Here is a 23,927-nt window from a genome sequence, read left to right as displayed (position 1 = left end):
GGGGTGTTTTGCTGCACTATGAGCATTGTGAGGCCACGAGGTGAATCAGGGAGGCCGTTCAGTAGCTAACTGAGCCTGGGGGAAGGGCAGAGGGAGCTTCAGGTGGCAATAGCTGCGTGACCAGGGTGTGGGTGAGGCCACTAGTGTCTCCAGAGGTCTTCTGCCAAGAGCAATCTTCAGGCTGGGGTGCTGCCTGGGAGCTCCCTTTTGTCTCAGGGGCTGCTATGCCAGCAGTCTGCAGGTGGGTGCATAGGCAGGCTTTATGAGGTCATGAGGTGAGTTGGAGAAGCCTCTAATGAAAAAAGACATCTTTGCTGGAGAGGAGAGGAAGATGCAGGTCACCATGTAGCAGAAGTCTGCAGCCTGGGGCCTTGGTGGTGAGGTCACTACTGTCTATGACAGCTCTGCAGGAAAATCAGCAATGTCAAGTCAATTTCTGGAAGCAGCTGATAGGCCAGCAGCAGGCACATGGCTCAGCTGTTGATTGTGAGGTCACTTCTGCCTGGGTACCTGACTGGATAGGAGCAGGCATTAATGGGCAGTTGACTGTGAAGGTGACTGTGAGGTCAGCTCTTTCTGAGTACCTGATAGGCCAGCAGCAGGCAGCAAGGTGTAGAAGTTGCTTGTGAGGTCAGTTCTCATAGAGTACCTGCAAGGCCGAGAGCTTGCACATGGCTGGGGATTGATTTTCTGATCACTCCCATCCCAGCAACATCTAGGCCTGCAGCAGGCACATGGCTGTAAACACGACTGTGAGGGACCTTCTGTAGGCAAAGCTGATAGGTCAGCAGCAGGCTGTGATGTGCTTCTGAGGTCACCTCTGTCTCTGTGTGTGATAGGCCAGTAGCAGGCAGACAGCTGAGAGCAGACTTAGAGGTCATTTCCTTCAGAGTGGCAGGGAGGCCAGAAGCAGACATACGCTGGGGAAAATATTTGTGAGCTCCCCTCTTTGTCAGTATCTGAGCACCTAAAAGGAGGCACGTTGCTGAGAAGGTTACAAAGGTTATTAATAATAGTTTCTGCTAGGTTAGCCTGGAACAAGAAACTCATTAGGTCCCAATCTCCCCATCCTGGTGATACTCCCCATACACAGCATGGTTCTCTCCAGCCATGCCCTTCCACACCAACTAGCAAGATACTGGGGTCACCATCTGTGGTGCTGAGCATACACCTCCTCCAACCAACATCCTGGCATTTTGGCAGCTGTTGGAGACCCTGTGTGCTTGAAGCACTTGACCCTTGGCTTTTCCTACCTGAGCACTTTTATTCCCTTGCTCTTTTAGGGGAGGGTCCTACAGCTTTTGCATTGTGAGCACTCTTTTCTTCTGGCTCGCCCCCCCCTGAGGCCCTCATGGTATAGTCTCTGTGCACACCTGAGAAGTCAAGGTGCCAGTGAATGACGCGATGGGGATCATTTGCTTGCTAAGATAAGTGAGAAAACTGGTACTGCCTCCCATCTGCCCCCTCGCATTCTGTAGAAGAGAGCTCCTTTGACCAAATCAGAAGACAAATAAGCTTTGCTCTCCCACGCCCCAAGCTCCTCCAGTGGGGGTCACTTTGCTGGTGTTCTCTAACTCTCCCTGTGCTGTGCCATTTGGGAGTGTGGAGGCAGAGCCTTTGCTGGATTGTGCATGTGGCACTTGCAGTGCTGAAAGCTCCTGGCTTGGCTCAAGGGCATTTTCTTGAGAAAGAAACAGCAGCCCTTCCTAAGGCAGCAGAATCCAATGCTTGAGACCAGCAGAAGCCTGGGCCCATTTTCCTCTTTGGAAGCCTCTGTCTAAGACTCGTGAACTGGCCTTGTGCGTGCTGGGCAGGGTGTCTGTGTGCCTCCATGTGAACCTCTGGAGCAAGCGCCTCAAGAGGGTGAGTGATGTCAAAAGGATTTGGCCTCCTGCACTGAAGCCCAAAAGGGCCCCTCAGTAGGCAGGCCCCTTGGGTGAGTGTCTTGACGGAAACCGAGGCAAAAGACAGAGGCAAGAGATGGCCTGTGCAGCCCCTGGGAGAGCATTTGCTCCCTGCTGCCTCGAGATGGGGACTGATCCTGACAAGGGCTGACTGCGTCTTGGCTGGCAACCCTCTGTGAGGCAAGGCGTGGGGGTGCCCTGTGGTGGGGCTGGGCAGTGGCCCCAGTGTCTGGCTGTTCCCGGTGGGAGGAGGTGGCTGGAGAGTGCAGTGCTGTGCATGGTCAGTGCCTCCAAGATGGGCAGATTGGGAGCCCTCGGAGGTGAGGGTGTGCCTTGGCTTGCAGGGCCCAGGCTGCCCTCGTGGTGTGAGCCAGGCAGGCTCACTGTCTGATGATTTGTGTCTGCTGAGGCTGAGGCCTTTAGTTCCCAAAGCTCTTGCCAGCATCTGCAGCCAGAATGCTGACTAAAGGCCAGGGAGCATTTCTCCTTGCTCTGAGATGCATCCCAAGCATGCTTTTTCTCTCTTTTCTTCTTGTTGCCTTTTCCTAGTGAGAGCTTTCCTCTGCAGCAGTGTTTGCTGAGGGAGGAGGAGGCTGTGGGAGTTGCTTGTTGCCTGCCAGAAGCTCTTTGGATGAGTGAAGGCCTGCTGGTGAGGGGCTGTTTTGAGACAGGCACATATGTTCTTGGGAGATGACTCTGAAGCGGCGGATCCCTGTGTGTGCACAATCCCCATCAACAAGCAGTGCCTTTTGGTAGGAAACCCAAGGCAGTACTGCCCTGCAAGGGATGCACAGCCCAGGTCTCCCTTCCTTCCAGCTGCAGTCTCGGAAAGCTCCTCCTGCATGCTGGTGTCGTGTGATATGTCTCTGCTGCAGCAGGGAAATGAGAGAGCACCCCACCTGTAGGCATCATTGTAAGAAGCGTGGTGCTGTTAGGTGCTGACTCCTGACACTGCCAAGGTGCTGGTTTTCGCCTGCGTTTTGGATGCCTGTGGGCAGCCCCACTGTGCTCGAGATGCAGTGCTCCAACTCGCTGGAGTCAAGGGAGTAGTGGTGAGCGCACACCTCCTCCAGCCAGCCTCCCGGCTTTTTGGCAATCATTCGAGACCCTCTCTGCTTAGCCTTGGCTTCTTATTTGCAGGAGAACTTTGACAATTTCCCCTCCTTTTTTTAAGGGACCGTCCTACAGCTTTTTCATTGTGACCATCTTTGTTTCCATTGAGTCCCTTATTTGACAGTCTCAGTTCCTGCCTGAAAGTTCAAGGTACCAACTAGCGGAGAGCTGTAGCTCATTTGCTTGCTAACACAAGCAAGACAAGTGGTGCTTCCTCCCGTCTGCCCCCTCATGCTGGAGTAGAAAAGAGCTTCTTTGACCAAATCTGTAGAAAAATAATTTTCAATCTCACTGCCCAGCCCTAAGCTCCTCCAGTGGGTCATTTTGCTGATATTTTTGGCCTATCCGTGTGCCATGCTCTATGGAAAGGTTTCACTGTGATATTGGTTCTGGATATAACAGACACCAAGACACCAAGCAGTTTAAGGCTAACTAGCTTACTGGGAAATTACAGCATAATTATAAAGGCAAACAAATATCGCGATTCCAGTTAAAACAACAACAAACCCAGCTATCCAGTAATACTGAGCTAGAGGTGATATCTAGGCACGCAAGCACTTGCAAAGCCATGGATACTCAGCAAGCTTGCCCTAATCAGAGCACAGTTTCTTCAGGCAAGCAACTCAGACCAGCCTACAGGCTCAGAGAATTCCAAATTCTCCAGTCCTAGGGTCCTTCTTACTCCCTGAGTCTCCTAAGCACTATTCAGACTCATCAGCCCATTATCACCTTGTTTCATTCTTTAGGGCGGTTTCCCTCTGGGGGTTTTGCAATTCGTTGTGCATAGGGTCCTTTGTCACCTTTGGTTATCAGGTGGTTACTGGCCCGGGGGGGGGGGAGCGGGGGGGGGGGAGGCTGCTGCTATCAACATGAACTAAGGAAAGGGTGAGAAAGTGAAGGCAAAAGAGCCTCTTGGCAGGTGAGATAGTTGGAGAAATGGAGGAGGGTGACCCTGTACTCTTGTGCTTGTTTGAGTGAGATGTTTCCTTTGGATACAGCGTTTATAGCAACTCTAAATGCCTTTCATCACATGTCGCAAACACTGCTGATCCCTTGCTGGATGGCCAGCGCATAGCAAATTCCTGGGAGACCTTCCTGTTGGATTCATGTTTTTCCCTCCTCTTCCAGATTACATAGCTTTTTGGTAAACCAATGCACATACAGCTTCTGGAAGATGAGATCCCTTTCCTCGTACCCTCTAGATTTAGCTAAACAGGATCTTTTTTGCTTTTTTAGATGGCAATAATGTCAGGACACTATAGACATTTTCTGAGTGTTATCTGAATTATTAACTGAACTTGCAAATTTTACTTTGGAATGAATTTAAATGGTTAAGATTTAGGACCGGACGACCTATCTTTGAAGTTGCCAAGAGTGAACAGGGGAGGAACTCCTAATCAGTGTTAGCAATGATGTTCGTCCTTCAAGTTAGGAACATCCTGGGAACATGTATGTATCTAATGAATCAGCAAAAAAAACAATAACTAGCTTTGACCAAGAGTAAACTATCTTCATTATAATATCATTATAGTGCTAAAAATCACACCCACCAAGCTGACGACCCCTTGGGGAGACCCTTCCCCACTGGGCATGCCTAAGTGAGAATTGCAGTGTAAGCAATATGCAAATAATTTAACCAATCATGTAATAGGGGCGGAACAAGAGGCAGCTCTTGGCTGAGAAAAACTGTATAAATAGAATGATAAAGAAATACCTGGCATGCTAGCTTTGTGGATTTATCACCTAGCACCCGATTTTGCGCAACATCAAAATAAAAAAACAGTATCTCGACTCTGTGTGTGGATTGACTTATGCACACCGGGTAACAAATCCCTGATTTGGGACAACATTTTCTGGCAACCCAGATGGCACCAGCCTTGCCTGGCTCAACTCACTGTGCTTGCCGGGGAGCCCGAGAGCTGCATGGGCTCCAGCACACACCGACCTTTTGATCAGGAACTCCAGTGGCTCTGGCTCCGTGGCGGGATGGTGAGCGACACAACAGTGCAATGCTGAAAGGGAGATATTGATCAACAGAGACAACAAAGGAAAGACTGGTTAGTAGGAAAACATGTTTCTGTTTCGGTAGCTCTGCATAAGTTGCTCCATTGAAGGACTGCAGTAGTAGCATTGGCTTTGACAGACGCAGAGGAAGAAGCAGCAGGGGGCTCTCTTCCTAAATAGCTGAGTGTACGAAGTCTTGGTTTAGGAATTCTGGAAAATAATTATCCCATGGGGTCGGTTTCCTCCTCCACTGAGATACCCCCTTGTTCTCCCTTAGGATGCATCCTGAAAAATTGGAAAAAATTTGGTGGGGATCCTCTAATGAAAATAAAATTGAAACGGTATTGTAATCAATGGTGACCTATGTATAAATTAGATGACAAAGAAAAATGGCCTGAAAATGGAACTTTGAATGGAACTTTGGTGACCCTGCTTGAGCAGGGGGGTTGGACTAGATGATCTCCAGGGTCCCTTCCAGCCTCAACCATTCTGCGATTCTGTGATTCTGTGAATTATAATACTATTTTGCAGTTAATGTTGTTTTGTAAAAGGTTGGAAAAATGGGATGAAGTACCATATGTGGATTTGTTTTTTACTTTACGAAACGATTATTTTGCAAGAAAAAAATTGTAAACTGATGGATAATGATTCTAATGGTATATATGTCTTGGCTGATAAGGTGCAGAAGAAACGGAGACTGGAATGTTGTTCTGCATGTGATACTGGGAGAGGTTGTATTAAACAGTTTGAGGAACCAGAGCAAGTACAAATGTTAGTAGCTAAAAGTAAAAAAGAAGAATCAAAGAGTGATGAAGAATCACCTAGGGATGCTGAAACTGGAACTCCGGTAGCAGGAAGAACTAGAGCACGATGACCAGTAATACAGGCACCGCTTCGGCAAGCAATAGGGCCAGAAGGGTTGCCAGTATTTGTGCATGTGCCTTTTACAACCTCCGATTTGCTAAATTGGAAGCAATCTGTAGGGTCTTATCGAGAAAACCCAGACAAAATGTATCAACTGTTAGAAACAATCATGCTTATGCATAATCCAAATTGGAGTGATATCCAAGCTTTACTAAATGCTTTCTTCTCTACAGAGGAGAAACGTATAATATTGGAAAAGGCTAGGGAGGAAAATGAACGATGAAATGCTGATAATGGGCCTGAAAGACACATGCCCAAATCAGAACCAGAATGGTATCCTAATATCAGTGCTGGGAAAGCAATGATTAAACAATATCAACAGTTGATCCTGTATGGAATAAAACATGGGGTTCCAAGACCAAAAAACGTGTCCAAGTTGTATGAAATAAGGTGAGGGGGGGATGAAAACCCCTCATCATTCTATGAAAGACTTTGTGAAAGTGCTAGGAAATGGACTGATTTCGATCTGGAGGATGAAGCCAACAGGAAAATGTTTAATATGTTGCTTATTGACAGTCAGCACCAGACATTGGGTGAAAGTTACAGAAAGTGGATGGGGTAGGAGGTATGTCAATTTCACAAGTAATAGAAATAGCTTATAAAGTATATAACAATAGGGAGGAAGTGGAGAAGAGAGAAAAATTGAAAGAGAAAGAGAAGGATCGAAGGTTACAAGCTTCTCTACTAGCAGCTGCTATTGCAGGAAATTCTGGAAGAGGCAGAGGACGAGGTAAAGGACGGTTAATAGGAGGAGGAAGGGGTCGCGGATATAATCCCAGCCCTATAAGACCTGGAACATTAGGACCAAATCAATGTGCATATTGTAATGAAGAAGGGCATTGGAAGAACGAGTGCCCCAAAAGTCAAGGATGGGTCCAGTGGGGGAAAGAAGGCCCCCAGAAGAGGGAAATGGTGAAAGGGGGGCCGGGTCCTGGAGGGAATTTAATTGTGCTAGAAACCACAGATTCGGGTTGAAGGGAACCGGGGGAACTTATTGAAGTCTCCCCAGCCAATCCTCTGGTTTCAGTAAAGCTGGGGAAGGAAACTATAGACTTTTTGATAGGCACCAGAGCAAGGTACTCTGTGCTTACGAGTTGTAAAGGACCTTTAAGTAAAACTCATATGCCAGTCGTTGGGGTCACGGGAAAGTGTGCTTTGAAGCCATTTTTAAAGCCTATGGAATGCACAATTGGAGATGCAACTAACTCATCAGTTTTTGCGTATGCCAGAGTGCCCCTTGCCTCTCCTCAGATGAGATTTGTTGTGTGAACTAAGGGCTCAGCTAGCCTTTTCTGATAAATTGATAGTTACATGTGCCAAAGGAAATGGCTTGGAGAGCCCAGCTATGTTTGATAACTGAGAAGGAGTTGCAAAGGGCAGAAATTCCCCATGAAATCCTGGATGCCGCAATACCCTTTGTATGGGCCACAGGGAAGCCTGGACAAACAGTGAATGCAACACTGGTAAAAATTGAATTAAAACCTGGAGCACAACTGGTAAGAAAAAAACAAGATCCTATTAAGTTAGAGACTAGACAAGGTTTGGAACCTTTGATAAATGCCTTTGTCCAAAATGGGCTATTGCAATAATGTCAATCTGAGTATAATACCCCTATTTTACCAGTAAAGAAACCCCGAACCCAGGAATATTGATTAGTACAAGTTTTAAGAGAAATCAACAGAATAACTGTTGATGTCCACCCAGGAGTCCCGAATCCATATACTTTGCTGTCATCAATACCTGAAAACAATGTCTATTTTACAGTGCTGGATTTGAAAGATGCTTTCTTTTGCATACCATTGAAAAAAGAGAGCCAAAAAATATTCACCTTTGAATGGGAAAGCCCTACCACAGGTCAGAAAACTCAGCTTTGCTGGACTGTGCTACCATGAGGATTTAAGAGCAGCCCAAGGCTCTTCGGTAATGTACTTGCTAAGGAACTGGAGGACTGGCAAGGTAGAAATCCTTCTGTTACTTTGTTGTGGTATGCGGAAGATATACTATTGGGATCTGAAACAAAACAAGAATGTAAAATGGCTACTATAGACTTGCTGAATTTCTTGGGATTAGCGGGATATTGGGTGTCTCAGAAAAAAAGCTCAGGTGGTGCAGCTTAGGGTAACTTACCTAGGTTTTGAAATATCTCAAGGAAAAATAAAGTTGGGGATGGAAAGAAAAGAAGCCATATGTAGAATTGCTCCGCCGAACTCAAAACAAGAATTGAGAGGCTTCCTAGGAATGGCCGGATGGTGCTGGCTGTGGATACCGAATTTCAGTCTGACTGCTAAACCACTGTATGATGCTATTAAGGCACATGGAGAGGTCTTAGAATGGGCCCCTGAATGTCCTAAATTTTTGACACTATAAAGACTGAATTAATGAGAGCACCCGCGTTAGGCTTGCCAAATCTGAATAAACCTTTTTCATTATATGTGCATGAATGACAACATGCAGCATTCGGAGTTTTGACACAGACCTTGGGAGAATGGAAGAGACCAGTAGCCTACTTTTCTAAACAATTGGATGATGTGAGTAAAGGATGGCCGGCATGCCTCAGAGCAGTTAGTGCAACAGTATTATTGATTAAAGAGGCACGGAAATTGACCTTAGGACAACCTCTCACTGTATACATACCACATGCTGTTTTTAGCAGCATTAGAACAAAAAGGACATCACTGTCTTTCACCAAGCAGATTGATTCAATACCAAGCCACCTTAATTGAACAGGATGATGTTTCTTTAAAGGTATCTTCTGTTTTGAATCCTGCTACACTGCTTCCGATCAACAAGGAAGGAGAATTGGAACATGACTGCTTGCAGGTTATTGAGCAAGTTTATTCCAGCCAGGCTGACCTGAAAGATGAGCCCCTGACAAATCCTGAATGGGAACTGTTTATGGATGGAAGCAGCTTTACAGTAAGGGGAGAACGGAAAGCCGGATATGCAGTGGTGACTTTGCAAGGAGAGATAGAATCATCCGCTTTACCCCCAAATACCTCTGCCCAGAAAGCAGAAATTATTGCTTTAACTCGAGTCTTAGAACGGTCTAAAGGGAAAAAGGTCAATATTTATACAGATTCTAAATATGCATTCGGGGTAGTTCATGCACATGGAGCAATATGGAAGGAGAGAGGTTTACTCTCCTTCCAAGGGACTCCTATTAAATATGGGCCAGAAATTTTGAGATTGTTACAGGCAGTGCACCCTATTTTGCACAACATCGCAATAAAACGATATCTCAACTCTGTGTGTATTGATTGTGTGGATTGACTTATTGCACACCGGGTAGCGAATCCCTGATTTGGGACAACATGAGGATGAGGAAAAGTGTGAATGGCCTTCTGATGCCTTCTAGGCAGGGGAGGTGTTTTTCTGAGCTTTGCCTGACACTCTGGGCTGCTCCTGGATGCCAGTAAGTACTAAGTGAGACAGGATCAAACATGGAGGAACTCCTTAATTGAATGGAAAGGATGCTGCTTTGCAAGGGAAAGGGAAAGGGAAATTCCAGTCGTCCTGCCACTGGATAAAGAGCAGAGGCTGTTCTAAAAATTTTGGTTTAATTTAGTGATGCTGAAGCCTTTTCATTCATATGAAATCTTATCTTGTGGCTGGTACAAGAGAGTGCCAGGGATAGGTAAATTGCAGGAGTGCTTTACACCCTTGATTGCTTTCTCCTTCTTTGACACTGGCTCCCCAGGAATAATCTATTTTCCATTCCTAAACACACAGATTTGGGATCACTGAGCAGCAATTAATGCAATCGCCAGGATGCGGTAACAGTACCTCTCTGAGCATGTCCTTGCAGATGACCCAGCTCCTCTCCTTGCTGCATCAAGAGACAGTCTGGATTTGGGCATCCTGAGCTCTCCTCTGGGTGTGTCGTGCAGCCCGGGGCATTCAGCTGGGGGTGATCTCTGTCTCTGATGATGTGAACACAGTCAGTCGAACCCACATCATTCTCCTGCAGAACTGCCTTTTGCTGCAGAGGCAGGTGCTCATCCTCAACCTTGCCACCGCTCCCCAGGCTCTTTTTCTTGCAGCTTCAGCTCCCCCGACCTCTGAAAAGCAGAGGAGTGAAAACGTTCTGCAGGGCTTTGGTGGCTGGAGCCCCCATGTCTTCCCATTGTGTCCCCATGCATCCCCTTCGCTCACCAAGATATTTCTCAACAGGGATTGCCAGGGCCATGTGTCCCACGCAGATGATGTACTTGGCTTTCTTCGCTCGCCAGTCCACGTGCTCAAGGTGTGTTTCTTGATGAAAACTCCTGCCATCTCACAAGGGACTGAGCAAGGAGTGGATGCCAACCTCAACCCTGTATTTGGTGGAGCTCATCAGGGGCGGTAGGAAGTGGCCTGTGATGGTGCAGCTCAGTGCAAAACTTTTCTCTGTGAGGGATTTGGGAAAGTCCGACACCGTTGGGGGATGCAGCAGACCTGGGGGGGGGGGGGGGCAAAACAGCAGGGTTGGGGGAATGCTGCAAGGGCAGACAGATGCTGGGAGGGAACTGAAACTCTGGGGCCGAGAATGCTGCAAGGGGGCGGGGGGGGGGGGGGAGGACACTGCAAGGGGCTGGGGGAGGGGGGGAAGCTGGGGCTGGGGGGGGGGGTGCAGCAAAAGCATTTTTCCTCCAAATGCGAACAAACTGGTGCCAGTTAATTCACTTTAATGGATTCAGCACAGCCTGCTCACTGGTGTCAGCCAGGCAGAGGTGGCCCTCAGCAGCATCATCCCCCAGGCAGTGCTGCAGGACCATGTGCACCCCCTCCAGGTCGGTGTGAGCCAGTGCAGTGCTGGGGACCCACCAGATGCTCTCAGCGCTGAAAGTGCCATCAGTGTCGGGCATCACATGGGGCTCCTCTGCCATCCCCCTACCACCGCAATCCCAGCTCCACTCCAGCCACTGAATGCCACAGGGATAGAAGTTGTGGATGCAGACAGCAAAGGCCACCTTGGTTGGTGGCTCACAGTGCAGGGTCACCACAATGGCCAAGAGCTGTGGGGAGGCTGTGGGGAGCAAAACAGAGGCATTGGGGGTTTTTCACGAGATGTGCCCTGGGGTGGCATGAGCCAGGTTTGGAGTTGGTGGCAGGGTTTGCACCACAGTGGGGAACTCACCATGCACCGCAAAGGTCCTGGGGGGGTGGTGGTGTTCTCCTCCCACAGGCCTTTGGCCTTGCTGGTGAAGAGGCAGGTCACCTGCGCCCCATCGTCCCCCATGGCAGGAATGAAGATGAGTGAAGCCTCCAGCCCAGCAGCCTCTCGCACAGCTGTGGCTCACCAGTGCCCAGTGCCAGGCTTGGCCCCAGGCACCTCACTGTCACCACAGGGCTCTATGATGGCCATGGCTTCTCCACAGTGTCACTGCATCCCCTGGGAATATCCCTGCCATGGAGCAGGTCAGGGTCACCTCCTGGCCCAGGGGACACAGGTCCAGCCCCTGCACCACTGACACCCAGCAGGAGATGCTGGTGGCCTGACCTGGGGTGACAACCAGGACAGGTTGGGTGAGGACAGATGCCCCGGGACAGGGAAACACCCCAACAGGGACACCCCAATGCTCATCTTGACTCGGTGACCATGGCAGTCCCAGCTTGTGCCTGCATGTCCTGCTGGGCATCTCCTGGCCCAGGTACCGGGGGGCTGGGGGAACTGAGGGACACTGGGGAGGACACTGGGGGCCAAGTTGACATTTTCCCCCCCTCCAATCATCATTTGGGGACACTCACTCGCTCATCTGGTCCTGCGACTGTCCCCACCACAGTGCTGGTCCCCATCTTGCACCCACACGTCCTACGGGGCCTTGTCTTTCCCTAGCCTGGGGGCGCCTCAGGGCCCCCCATTGCCCAGGGGCTCTCATCGCAATAATCGCATAAACTGCAATAATCGCAAAAATCCCCAAAAGTGCAAAGCTTGCAAAAATCGCAAAACTTGCAAAAACTGCAGAAAGTGCAAAAAATGCAGAAAGCGCAAATATTGCAAAAATTGCGAAACTTGCAGAAACTGCAGGAATAGTAAAACTTGCAAAAATTGCAGAAATGATAAATACTGCAAAAACTGTAAAAATTGCAGCCTTGCCAAAAATCCCCAAAGTTGCAGAGCTTGAAAAAAAAAAATCACAAGAATGGCAAAGCTGGCAGAGCCTGCTGACGTGTGGAGGTGGGTGCTGGGCAGCCAAGCCAGGTGGCCTGGGCCCACCGCCGCCTCTGCTGCCATGCAGGCACCCACCACTTACCCCGCACACTGAGGACGGTCTGGGCCCACTGTTGCTCACTGCCATAGGAGACAACACACTCATAGGTGCCCTGGTCAGCAGGCATCACACAAGGCCTTGCCTCCATGCCGCACGGCCTCAGGCAGTGGTGTGGCAGCAGGACCTCCACTCCCCAGGCCAGCCTTCATCTCCCCCCCCAGAGGTGCCAGCGGACCCACAGCACGCCCAGCTCCAGGGCGGGATGGGGGCGTGGAAGAGGCAGGGCCGGGAGTGGGGTGTCCCCGACCAGGCCCCCCCCCCCCTTCTGCTGTCAGGGCCCAAACGGGGACGCCCCACCGTGGGGACTGGAGAGTCTTGGGGGGGTGGGAGGTGGTCAGGGGGAATCGGGCTTCTGGGGGAGGGAGGGGTCGGGAGGGGATTGGGGATCTGGGGGTAGCAGAGGGGTTGGGGGAAATCAGAGGGGTTTGGAGGGATTGGGGGGCTTGGAGGTGGTCAGAGGGGTCTGGGGGAACAGGGGGTATGTGGGATGGGGGCTCTGGTGGAACAGAGGGGACAGGGGGATCAGAGGGGGCAGGGGGGCAGAGGGCTCTGAGGGGTTTGGGGTTCTGGAGGGTATCAGAGGGGTCTGAGAGATTGCGGGGGGTCAGGGGAGGAATCTGAGGGACTGGGGGATCTGTAGGGTATTGGAGGTGTCTAGGGGGGTGTGGGAGGGGCCTGGGAGGATCAGGGGGTCTGGGGGAGGTTGGAGGAGTCTGGTGGTTATCAAAAGGGTCTTGGGGGATCAGGAGGTCTGGGGGGATCAGTGGGGTGAGGGGGAATCAGGAGCATCTGGGGTGAACTGGAGGGATCTGGGGGGCTCAGGGGAGTCTGGAGGGGATCAGAGGGGCCATGGGGATGTCTTGAGGGAACTGTAGGAATCGGGAGGTCTAGAGGGACTGGGGGGGGACTGCCCCCCCATTCCCCAGGAAATCCCCCGCAGGCTTTGGCGGCACTTTGGGGGGAGGGGGGGTATGGGCGGGGCCTATGGCCAGTCCGGGGGGCAGGGCTAAGGACTCAGTGACGGGCAGGCTGGGAGGGGCAGGCTATGGGGAAAGAGGCAGGGCCTGGTTTGGGGGGTGGGGCACAGAAGGCAATGGAGCCCCATTGCTCCATGGGTGGTGGTGGGGGCCAGGCTTGGGACCATTTTAGGATTTTTCCCCCTCCCCCTCCCCCCAGCAGTACAGAGGGGGGTGATTGACAGCTGCCATTTATTGAGGGTCCCAACAATGAGCAGGGCCTGGGGCAAGAGATGGGGTAGGGACTGGGTGCTCGGGGTGCTTGGGAGGTGTCCCTGGGGCCTGGGGGGGCCGCGCCTGGAGCTGGGGTCAGGGCAATGTGGACCCAGCGGGGTTGGCTGGGGGGCAGGGAGGTTGGTGGCCCAGTGGGGCTGGGTGCTGGGGGTGGCTGGGTGCTGGGTGTGGCTAAGTCCTGGGCTCTTGACATGCTGGGGGTGGCTGGGTGCTGGGCACTTTGAGTGCTTGGGGGGGGATCAGGGTTCTGGGGGTGGCCAGGTATTGAGAGTGCAGGGTGCTAGGTTGCAGGTGCTCCATCTGGGTGATGGAGATGGAGTTATTGGTCCTGGCCTCAAGGACATCAGCTGTCGTCACCATGACCTTGTACGTGGCCATGGGGAGCTGCTCTGGGCATGGCTGCAGTGGCTGAAACCCTTCACTGGGAAGCCAGGGAAAATAGCAGGGCTTCACATGCTCCCTGATGCATGGCTGAGCCTGGCCCCCAGAACATCGCCAGCCACTGAGCATGTCCAGGTACCCATGGTGATTCAGGAAGCCCAAATCCAGCCTGACTGCTCAAATCAACACTCAGGAGTCACAAGGACAGAGTCAGGTTAGCATTTTCTGTTTTAAAGCATCTCTGTTAGATGAGCAGAAAAGCCCACCCAGCAGGTGGACTTGGTTAATTTGTCATTTTGGGGAGGAAACCTTCAAGTGTTTGATTTTTTCTTTTTTTTTTTTTAATATTCCTCCTCTCCCCCCTTCCTTTCTCTTCTTTATCCCTTATCTTCTGCAAGGAAAGCATGCAGCAAGGTTAAAAACACCTTTAAAAAGTGATTGCACGGAGGCATGAGATTGGGGCAGAGAGAAGCTGGGGTGGGAACTGGCCATTTGGGTGAAAATCTGAAGTTTTGGATGGTTTGCATGTGGCAAGCCCTAAGGCCCTTTGCACAAATAACTGCAGTGGTCATGAGACGCCTTGTCCTTTCCTTTCTAGGAAGAGGGGACTACAACCCCGCCATGCTAGTGTCTGTTCCTGGTGCTCACTGGGAGCCCTGTGCTCAGCAGCGAACTACCAGGAAGGGGACAGCAACCCTGACTCCCAGGCCTGGAGGGTCCCCAGTGCCACCGTCCCCATCCCTAGGGCTTGCAAGTGTGTGGCCCAATGCCTTCTGAGATCACCCAGCCAAGGAGCCTTTGGGTAATTGCACAGGGCAATGCAGTGTGCATGGAGGATTTAACCAGACGGCCATTACTTGTTCATGTCTGGCACATCTAATCTCGTCAGATATGGCTAGGGATGTTGCCCAAGCAATGGCCCCATGGATGGTCTGGGGGTGCCCCACACCTCAGGGGCTCTGCGCCCATGTCCTGCTCCCCCTCAAATGTGCACAAATGCTGTCCCTCCTTGCACATGCACATGCCTGTCCCTGCTCTGGGAGCAAAGCAGCTTCCAATAGCAGAAAAAGGCCATATGCAGGCACCCGGGCACTTGGATGCCTTTCCAGGGAGTGGCAAGGCCCAGTCCATGGGGGCAGCTATGGGGGTCCAAGCCCACCAGGAAGGCAGGACATGCACTGTGTGTCCTCCTGGGCACCTTGCTAGAGGTGCTCGTGGATGGGGCCAACCCACAGAAGCTGGATGGACCAGCGTTTGAGTGCCCCCCGCTCTGAGTTCCTTCTCATTCAAGGGATGAAACAAGTCCTGCAGACACAAAGCAGTTTTATTGCAGAGCAGGAAGGTCCTCAGCACCACGGAGGGTCCTGTTTGGGGGGGACAGAGCTGGCCACCCCATGGTTTGATGGCCATGGTGCAGACCTATGGCTGGCACTGGCTGTATCGAGCCCCTGAATGATCTCAGCAGCAGAGACACAGGACCACTCTCTAGTGATCCTCAGAGGATGCTGCATGGGCTGGACTCTGCATCTCAGCAGCTGCATCTCCTAGGGGAGAAGATGCACCTTTGGATTTCTCATTTCCTCCTTGGACCATGGACTCTTGGTTGAATTTCTGTCCCCATCTCAGCTCCCTCCTTATTGCCCTGGCATAGTCCCCACTATCCCCAGCTCCTTTGCCAGCATATACTTTGTACTGGAGCCGCTGTTGCTCCTTCATTTGCTCTTATTGTGACTCCAGCTTCTTCTGCAGGTGGTCCAGGAGCTCATCTTGCCTCCACTGCTGGCTCCGCAGTATCTCCTCCATCACCTGCTGCATCTCTGTCTGCACTGCTGCCTCCTGCTCAGCTGGCTCACACTTCATCTGGTTCTCTGGTGGATGCACACCGGATGGTGAGGAGCAACAGCTGCAGGGTTGGGGGTGACAGCCAACACATCCTAGGCCCCCAAAACCTGGTGGCCCCCCCAGGCAGGTGGAAAGCCCATGAGACAGCTCTCAGCTGAGGCACTGATACAAGGAGGGGGACCAGGGGTGGTTAGACGTGCTCATAGCAATGAGATGCTGCCAATGAGCAAGATTTCATAAGGCACAGGGGAAATCCAGATTCCTTAACTGAACAAAGGCAGCAAAAGTTTCCCAAATCCTTGGGTTTGCCCTCAGGGGAGAATCCCAAGGCCGCTCTGGGTGGTTTTACCTGCCAGCTGCTGCTGCTGGGTGCTGAGAGACTTGTCCATGTGCAGGATGTTTTTTTGCACAGCTTCCTTGGACTGCAGGTACTCACAAAGGACCTCTTCCTCCTGGAAAACTGCAGAGATGGGGATTACATGGAGGTGATGCTCAGTGCCAGCATGGGGTAAGGTCTTAGGAGAAGGGGTGCAAGAAGTGGTACCAGCTTGCCCACATCGCTCACCTTTATCCCTTTCCCTGATGTCCTGTAGTCTTCCTCTTGCATCTTTGTTTGGTCTTCCAGGTAGCTCTGAAATCCCCCAATGATGAAGTACGTCTCCTGCGCCAGGTGCTGCTCCAGGACCCACATGGCCTGGCTGAGCACATCCCTGCAGCAGTCCAGCAAACCTGCTCATCCTGCTCACGAACCACCCTGCTCGCTCACTCCAGCTGGCTCTGAAAGGGGTCAGCACAGTTAGAAATGTGGTCATGGGAGGCCGGAGCTTCAGTGGACATTCTCAGCCATGGCTAGGGCCTCCTTCCCCAGAAAGAGGAATGGAAATGTCTTGCTAAATGTGCTAAACCTTTCTATAGCTGCCTTTTGGCTTGGAGCTCTGGACAGCTCTGGGTGAATGTGTGACATCAGGCACAGGGGGATGGGGCCCCTGTCCCCGCAGCACATCTGGCTCCACCTCACCTTCTCCACATCATGCACCCCTTGGCATCCAGCAGCACAAGTGGGTGCTGGGGCTGGCATGGATGAGGCAGGCATCACATCCAGATGCCCTTGGTGTGGTCTTGCACAGTGGCACCCAGGGACAAATCTGTGGGGGAAGAGAGCCATGAGGAGGGGTGAGCACCACTGGTAGGACTTCCCAGTACGGTACAGCACCACGATGGCTACCACCACCACAGGCTGCTGGATGCTGCTGAGGATGTCCAGAGCCTTGGGGCAGACTTGCAGCTTTCCATCTGGTCCTGTGCAGATTACACACATCGGCTTCTCCATGTCACCGTCATGGCTCAGGGTAGCTGTTGACTTAGCCTGCAGCAAAGAGGAACCTGCCCCAGGCAGGGGGTGGACAGTGTCAGGACCCCAAACCGGGCATGGAAATCGGGTCCCATTAGTACCTATCCCTACACTACACCAAGCAGCAGCAAGACCAGGGGCAAGAAGGTGCCACGTGGAGCCCCACAGACCCCATGATGCCACCCCAGCCCTGCAAAGCTGCTCTGCCAACAACAGCTCACTGGGGGCTTTTTCCCAGGGAGGAAAAAAACCAGGGATCCCTTACCTCTTCCTCAAAAAGCCACTTTCCCAGCAAGCAAGCAGGAAGGAGCTGCCTGTGCTGTGACATTCCTTCCCAAGTGCCAACTAAATCTGAAACAGAAAGTTTGAGAGGATTCATGATTGGAAAAACCTGGTGGGATGTCTTGTGGCATCATCCAGGGTCAGCTGTGCTGCCCCCCATCCCCCACAGTTCCCTGCATGGGTCCTAGGGGAAAGCAAAGCAGCATGGGGCAGCACACAGGCCCAGAGCAGCTGAGCCCACAGCAAGGGAGTAGAGCTGGGGCGGGGGGTCAGTGGCTGTAATTAGGAAGCAGCAAATGAGGAGGGAGAGGTGGTGGGAGATATGCTGGAGACACAGGCTATCCCCCGTCACACACAGAAATGAAATGAACCCCATGCATACATACATGTCCTGTCTCCCCTCGCACACGCACTTAACCCATCCCCCCATGTCGCATATATATGTGACCTGTCACCTCTTGCACATGGACACAGCACATTCCTCCTTGGACATGGCCTGTCCACCCCCGAAAGAAAGCACCCCTTGGAGACAGGCAGGAGGGAAGCTCAGGTCACCAGCTCCTCCATAATTGCCTCTTTGGAGGCTCCATTTAATCTTTAAAACAAACAAAAAAGAATTACTGAAGGCACCATTGCAAGCACCTGCAACTGCAGCACTGTCTTCCTGAGTCTGCAGGCAGCTCAGAGGCCTCTGCTGCTGTCCCATGCTTCCTTCAACAACTGTAGCTGTGAAACAGGCCTGAATACCATCAGCTCTTCTGCTGCTGCTGTTTGGGAGAGCAGCAAGTAGCTGAGGCTGATCCTCGAGCATTTAATGATGCAAAAAGAGAGCAGGGAAGGGACAAGATGCAGAAAACCCTGACAAGGGAGACATGAACACATGGAGGCATCTCCTTCCTGGTCCTAAGGACAGGGACTTCAACTTCTCAGACACCTATTGAGCTGGAGTTAGCAAGGGCAGAGAGAGGTAGCAGTGCTGTGGAGGGAACATGACCCTGGGGGCAGAGGATGCTCCTGGATGCCTTGGTTGCCTCCGGGGTTTGGCAGTGATAGAGAGGAACAGGATGCCTGAGTTAATTGAGGAGGAAGCAGGTTGTATGAGTTGGAGCAGAGTAGGCTCCTAGATGTTCCCTTCATGGCAGGGAGAAGGATACCTGGGTTCCCTGGGAGGCAGTAAGGTGCAGGGGTTAGCACTGCTCCAAGAGCCCATGCACAGATCATTTATTGGCCCCAGAGCCAAGATTAAGGAGGAGAGTGTGTCTCAAGGCCCCTTCCTCCACGCCCTGTGGGGAGAAGCCACCAGTGGGGTCATTATGAGGGGGTGCTAATGACAACTGGTCTCTGCTGGCCACAGGCAGAGATGTCCAGCTGGCAGGTCTTTGCAGCCATCCTCCAGAAAGGATGTCCTCAAGGAGAAGATCAGGGCTCAGTGCATCCATCAGGCTAGCAATGGAGACAGCATTGACTGGGCTGGCTTCCAGAAACAACACAAAGTTCTCCTTGAACCTGTGAGTGAGGTAAAGCACGGGAGTGAGCAGGTGACAGTGGGTAGGGTGTCCAAATACCCCCAGCAGCCAACCACAGCCAGCGTTGGCCCTCAACGGTGGCCCACACTGTTGGTCAGCGAAGGCCCTCAACAGTTGCCAGCACTGTTGGTCAATGATGGCCAACATTCAGGCCTCCTGAGAAGACACAATCCACAGTACACAGGACCTCCAGGAGCCCCATAGCCTGGTGTTAGAGGCCTCCCTGGAGTATCTCTGGTGGTACCAGGAATCAATGGGGGCAACTGATGGCTGGGCATAAGGAAAATTTCCTCCCGTCAAGGGTGATGCAGCCCTGGGACAGCTCTGGGAGGCAGTGGATCTCTATCCTCAGAGATCCTCAACATGCAACCAGACAAGGCCTTCAGCAACCTGCCTGGAGCAGGGCTTGGACCAGAGAGCTCCAGAGGTCCCTCTCCAGCCAAATCCTCCCGGGAAGCTGTGATTTCTGACAACTCTCTGGCAGCCCCAAGAGATGGCCCATGACCGTATAGGACTGAAGGTGAGGAGGTTCCCACTGCGTCTTCTTCCTGACTCTTTTTCCAGATCTCATGAAGACCCAATGATCAGTGTGACTGCTTGAAGAAGGCTTGGCCCTGTTCCCTGCCAGGCTTTCAAGACTTTTTTAAAAAGGTGGCATGAAGAAGATGATCCACTCTCAGGGTGAGCTGGGAGAGACTTGCACTTACCCCCACTGCAGTGCAAAGCCGGCCAGTGCCACTCATCTCGTGGAGCTCAATGAGGAAGAGATCCAGGTTGATGTTGGACAGCATGGCAGCCAAGGCTTTTGCCTTCACCACATCAAGCTTCCCCTGGTATTGCTTGGGTACCAGACAGAAGGGATCCTGCAAAGACCACCAGCAAGAGGGAGGCCCTGCAACTCCCTGCCAAGGCCATTTGGAGGTGATGTCTGACAAAGGAGGCAGAGCCATGACCCTCTTGTGTCGCTGAATCTGATGTAGGGGCCACCAGACAGTTGCTGACATGATCCAGGCTTAACACTACAGCCAGAGGAGTATCTTTACCATTTTTTCTACCCAGAGAAAGGGTGAGACAGGGATGTTGAAAAGCCTGGCTGCAGCAACACAGGTTTCCCTTCTCTCAGGGGAAAAATCATGCCTCCTCCAACCTTGTTTCCCTCACCTGGTTCATCTGTACCAACATGCCTGCGAGCCGCCAGGACCTGCCACAGTGACAGGACATGCTTCAGCTGGGGGCTGGGCACCACCTGGGTGAGGGAGACACAGACGGACAGGTGTTCAGCTCCTCAGAAAGGTCTGGTCTGGACTCAACTCGAGCATGTCCTGGAGGAGGAGACTTTGGGCCGTGAACCTGCTCCTATGGCTGTACCCAAACTGCCCAGTTCAAGCATCCAGGTAGGCACATCTAAGAACCCTTGGCATCTAAGATCACAGGCAGGACGTGGCTGCCCCCACAGAGATGTCCCAGGCCATGTGGGGTGTCCAAGGTGTCCCCAAGAGTTTGGTGGGCAGAGCATACAGATCATGTACCACCCATAGCATTTAAACCCATCCTGGTTCCCATGCCCTGACTCAGCCCAGGACCTCTTCACTCTGAATAGGAGCCCGCACACCCTTGGTAAACAGCTCTGCACTAAAACCAGGATCCTTGGACCATGTGAAGGTTGTTGGACCTGCAGGAGAAGCAAAGCCCTGCCCAAAATGACAGGGGTGGCTGGTGGGGAAAACACGTGGCCCCTTTCCCTCCCACTCTGAACAGTCCTTCACGTACCAACACATCTCGGAACTGCTTTGCACCAGTATCCATTTTCAGCTCCCGCCTGACATACTCAGATGGCAGGCCCTTCACGTCACTGCCATTCACAGCCAGGAACTCAATGGCCACTTTCACAATGGCCAGCATCTGGGAAACAGTGTTCACTGACCTGGCCTCTTCCATGATGTGTTTCTGCTGGTTCACACTGAACGATTCCTAGCAGCAAGAGCAGCAGGGCTGCACCCTGACTCTGGCACACAAGAGCTGGATCCGTATAGCTCTACGCCCCCCCCCCCCCCGGCCTCCTCTTCTCCCAGGCAGACGGAGTTGGAGGGAAAACCCATGGCCACAAACAGACTCTGCAAGGACATGGGGTTCCCACCCCAATTCCAAGTGGGAGCAATAACCCAGCCCCCACCCATTCCAATCTACCACTCTTCATCTCCCCTTGCTTTAGACACTGAGGCCAATGCATCTGTTGGAGCAGGTTGATGGGACTCTTTTTACACCCAACAGGGAGAACTGGATCCCGCCAGGTCTCCAACCATCTGCTTGACTTGGCTTTGGACCTTCCACACAGCTGCCAGGTCCCAAATATCTTTGACGAGCTCTCCAGCTCCCCAGTGTGTCACAAGACACAAGACAGGGAGGGGAAACTTCAGGGCTGGACAGAGGAGATGATGGCCCATTTCCTACCTGGTGCAGCTGGTCTCTGACTTTTGTCTTCATGGCCTGCAGGGTCCTCATGTTGTTCAGGACAATGGATGGAGCTGTCTAGAAAGCGTTACCACAAGTGGTTACAAACATGCTTGGTGTGACTTAACCCAGACCAGCAGGAAAGCTCAGCTGGGCAGATACGAGCCTACAGGTTGATCCCAAGGGTGTTGCAGAAGCTGGCCAATGGCCTTATGAGGCCACTGTCATCTTTGTGAGGTTGTGGGGATTCGGAAGGTCCCTGATGGCTGGAGGAAGGCAAATGCCACACACATCTCCCAAGGAGGAGGTTTTGGGTAGCTTACAGACCACTCTGCCTCACCTCGGTCCTGTGGAAATAAAATGGTTAATGCTTGTGGAAGTAAAATAGTTAACGCTTCATAGGCCTTTGTAGGCCTATCCAGCAAAAAACCATCTGCAATGACCTTGTTGAAGTCTGTGTTCCCAGCTATCAAAGGAATGTATTGTCTGTAAAAAAAAATGCACTAACTGTTTTGCTGGAGCCTCCTCTGCTGGAGTGATTCACTCCCTTTTTCTGGTTATTTACACACTCGTTGTCCTGTGAAGGACAAGTCGTATAATCCAAAGGTATATTAACTCTGTAATGGAGAGGAGAATGGAGTTCTTATAAGCAGAGGCTGGCACTCTGCTGCTCTGTGTTCTCCCCTGTAGCTACAGTAATAAACTGCTTCTACTCTGACCTAAACCTAAATTGTATTTCAGTCATTCCACGACAGTCCCCAGTAAGGTGATGGAGAAAATCCTCTTGGAAGCCATTTCCAAGGACAAAAGGAGTCCTGGGAACAGCTAGCATGAACTGACCAAGGGCAAACTGTGCCTAACCAAACTGATTGCCCTCTATGAGGACTGACTAGCTGTGCGGACAAAGTTGCTGCAGACAACGTTCACCTTGCCTTTGGCGAACCCTTTGACACAGTATCCTTACAGCCAAATTGAGGATGAGAGCTGGACAGGGGCTACAAGGCTGGTGGACAGAAGTCAGCAGCAAAGGCACATGCCAGTGTTCGGGGAGGTTTTCCTCTCCATTCAGCATTTGTGGGACCACATTGGGTACTGCTCAAGCTAGAGTCAAGCAAGTCAAGCAAAGGCTGCTGAGACACTCGGGGGATCGAGCACATGATGTACAAAGGGAGGTTGGAAGTGATGGGGTTGTTCAGCCTAGAGAAGAGAAGGCAATGGGAAGGTCTTATTGCATCCTCCGCTACTGGAAGGGGTCTGCAGAGAAGACAGTGGGCATACGTTGCATTCCCTGAGAACAGCACAGCCCTGGGACAGCCCAGAGAGGTGGTGGATCTCCATCCTGGGAGGTCTCCAAGGCTCACCTGGATGCAGCCCTGAGCTGCCTGCTCTTGCCAGCTTGGCACAGGGGATGGACCAGAGACTTCTGGAGATCCCTCTTGACCAAAACCTTCCTGCTCCTCTGCAGTCCTGTATCTGTCTTTCTTCCACTAATAGGAAAGCGCGCACAAGCCAGTTGCTACAGGATAGCTTCATTCTAGTGCCACTGAGCCCCTTTTTCCCACTGACTGGGGCTTCAGTCTCACAGATTTCTCAAAGCCAATGAAGACCTACAGCCCCAGCCAGAGACATGCTCCTCCAAGTTGGTTCAGAGTCCCACTATTGGACTGCACGGCACCCTGGAAGATGTCTCCTGAATTTCTTGACAGCTGCCAACTCCTCCCTGTTTCTCAAAGAAACTAGGCATCCTTCCCCTTCAGGATAGACAAGGCTATACATGCTCACACTACCTTCCAGGTCACCATTTTCTGACCACAGAAATGGTTCCTGGCCATGCCACTCCATTAAAACCCAAGGAACAGAGCCATAGGCAAAGCAAGGCCTGCCAACATCTTTGTTTGAGTTTGCTCCGACTCCAGAAAGGTAAGCAGAAGAGGCTGGAAATAAACCCCAGCCCCATCATTGGCTTGGGACAACGCAACTTCACTTGTGTTGAGCTCACCTGAGCTTTGAAAATGGGCTTTCCACTGATGAAGCATTGAATCACTTGCTGCTGCAGCATCTGGAAGTCAAAGAAGTAGGTCATCTTGGTGCAGTCTTCTTCTGTCTCATACTGGATGTTGATGAGTGCCAGGGTGACCAGATCATTCTTGGTTATAGCCAGCACAGAGGATGGCTTCATCTCTTCTGCAGAGATGGGCCTGGGAGAGAAGATGTTGCCTTCCGTAGTTACACACAATGACCTGCTTCTCACCTAGTCCTGCTCTGACATCAGGCACCCATTCAGCTCTGCTGTGCTGAATGCCAACCCTCCAGGACTTTGCAAGAGCACTGCTTTGCAGTGCCAGTTTGTTGGCAAGCCCCACACCAGGTCTGAGAGCCTCACATAACTCAGGGTGTTTGCAGAGGCCAGGGGCAGGCTTGAGATGTACCATTGCTTCTCCCTTGTGACCAGTATGGCCATGTCAGCACAGATGTTTTGGAGCTGTATGAAGAACCTGGACACCAGGTGGCAGCTGGACCAGGAGGAGGTTCAGGACGTCAGTGTTGGTGTTGATGTCCTTTGGCAACAGGTCTGACAGGACAGTGATGTCTGTAAAAGAGCAGAAAAGGCTTCCACTCGCCATATGCAAGCCAGAGAGAAGGCTTCT

General features: G+C 51.8%; 1 protein-coding gene across 11 annotated transcripts; it reads right to left on the bottom strand.

Moving 5' to 3' along the window:
- Positions 1 to 15,168: 15,168 nt before the first annotated feature.
- LOC136992615 (guanylate-binding protein 1-like) lies at positions 15,169 to 19,834 on the bottom strand. Of its 11 annotated transcripts, XM_067301509.1 has the most exons (8): positions 19,536 to 19,834; positions 17,945 to 18,808; positions 17,286 to 17,371; positions 16,688 to 17,052; positions 16,235 to 16,446; positions 16,019 to 16,129; positions 15,514 to 15,695; positions 15,169 to 15,371 (listed from the first exon to the last, which is right to left on the bottom strand). In XM_067301509.1, the coding sequence occupies exons 4-7, from the start codon at positions 16,699 to 16,701 to the stop codon at positions 15,550 to 15,552; spliced, it is 483 nt and encodes a 160-aa protein (XP_067157610.1). In that variant the 5' UTR covers positions 16,702 to 17,052; positions 17,286 to 17,371; positions 17,945 to 18,808; positions 19,536 to 19,834; the 3' UTR covers positions 15,169 to 15,371; positions 15,514 to 15,549. The 11 variants fall into 11 exon arrangements, 4 of the variants coding, with proteins under 4 accessions (XP_067157610.1, XP_067157608.1, XP_067157609.1 ...); XM_067301507.1 differs by having other exon boundaries at positions 15,169 to 15,831; XM_067301508.1 differs by having other exon boundaries at positions 15,169 to 15,695.
- Between the last annotated feature and the right edge of the window lie 4,093 nt (positions 19,835 to 23,927).

The sequence above is a fragment of the Apteryx mantelli genome, chromosome 9 (genome assembly GCF_036417845.1).
Source record: "Apteryx mantelli isolate bAptMan1 chromosome 9, bAptMan1.hap1, whole genome shotgun sequence".
Taxonomy (NCBI): Eukaryota; Metazoa; Chordata; class Aves; order Apterygiformes; family Apterygidae; genus Apteryx; species Apteryx mantelli.
The sequence above is the reverse complement of the archived record's forward strand: the minus strand, read 5'-3'. Positions and strand labels throughout refer to the sequence as shown.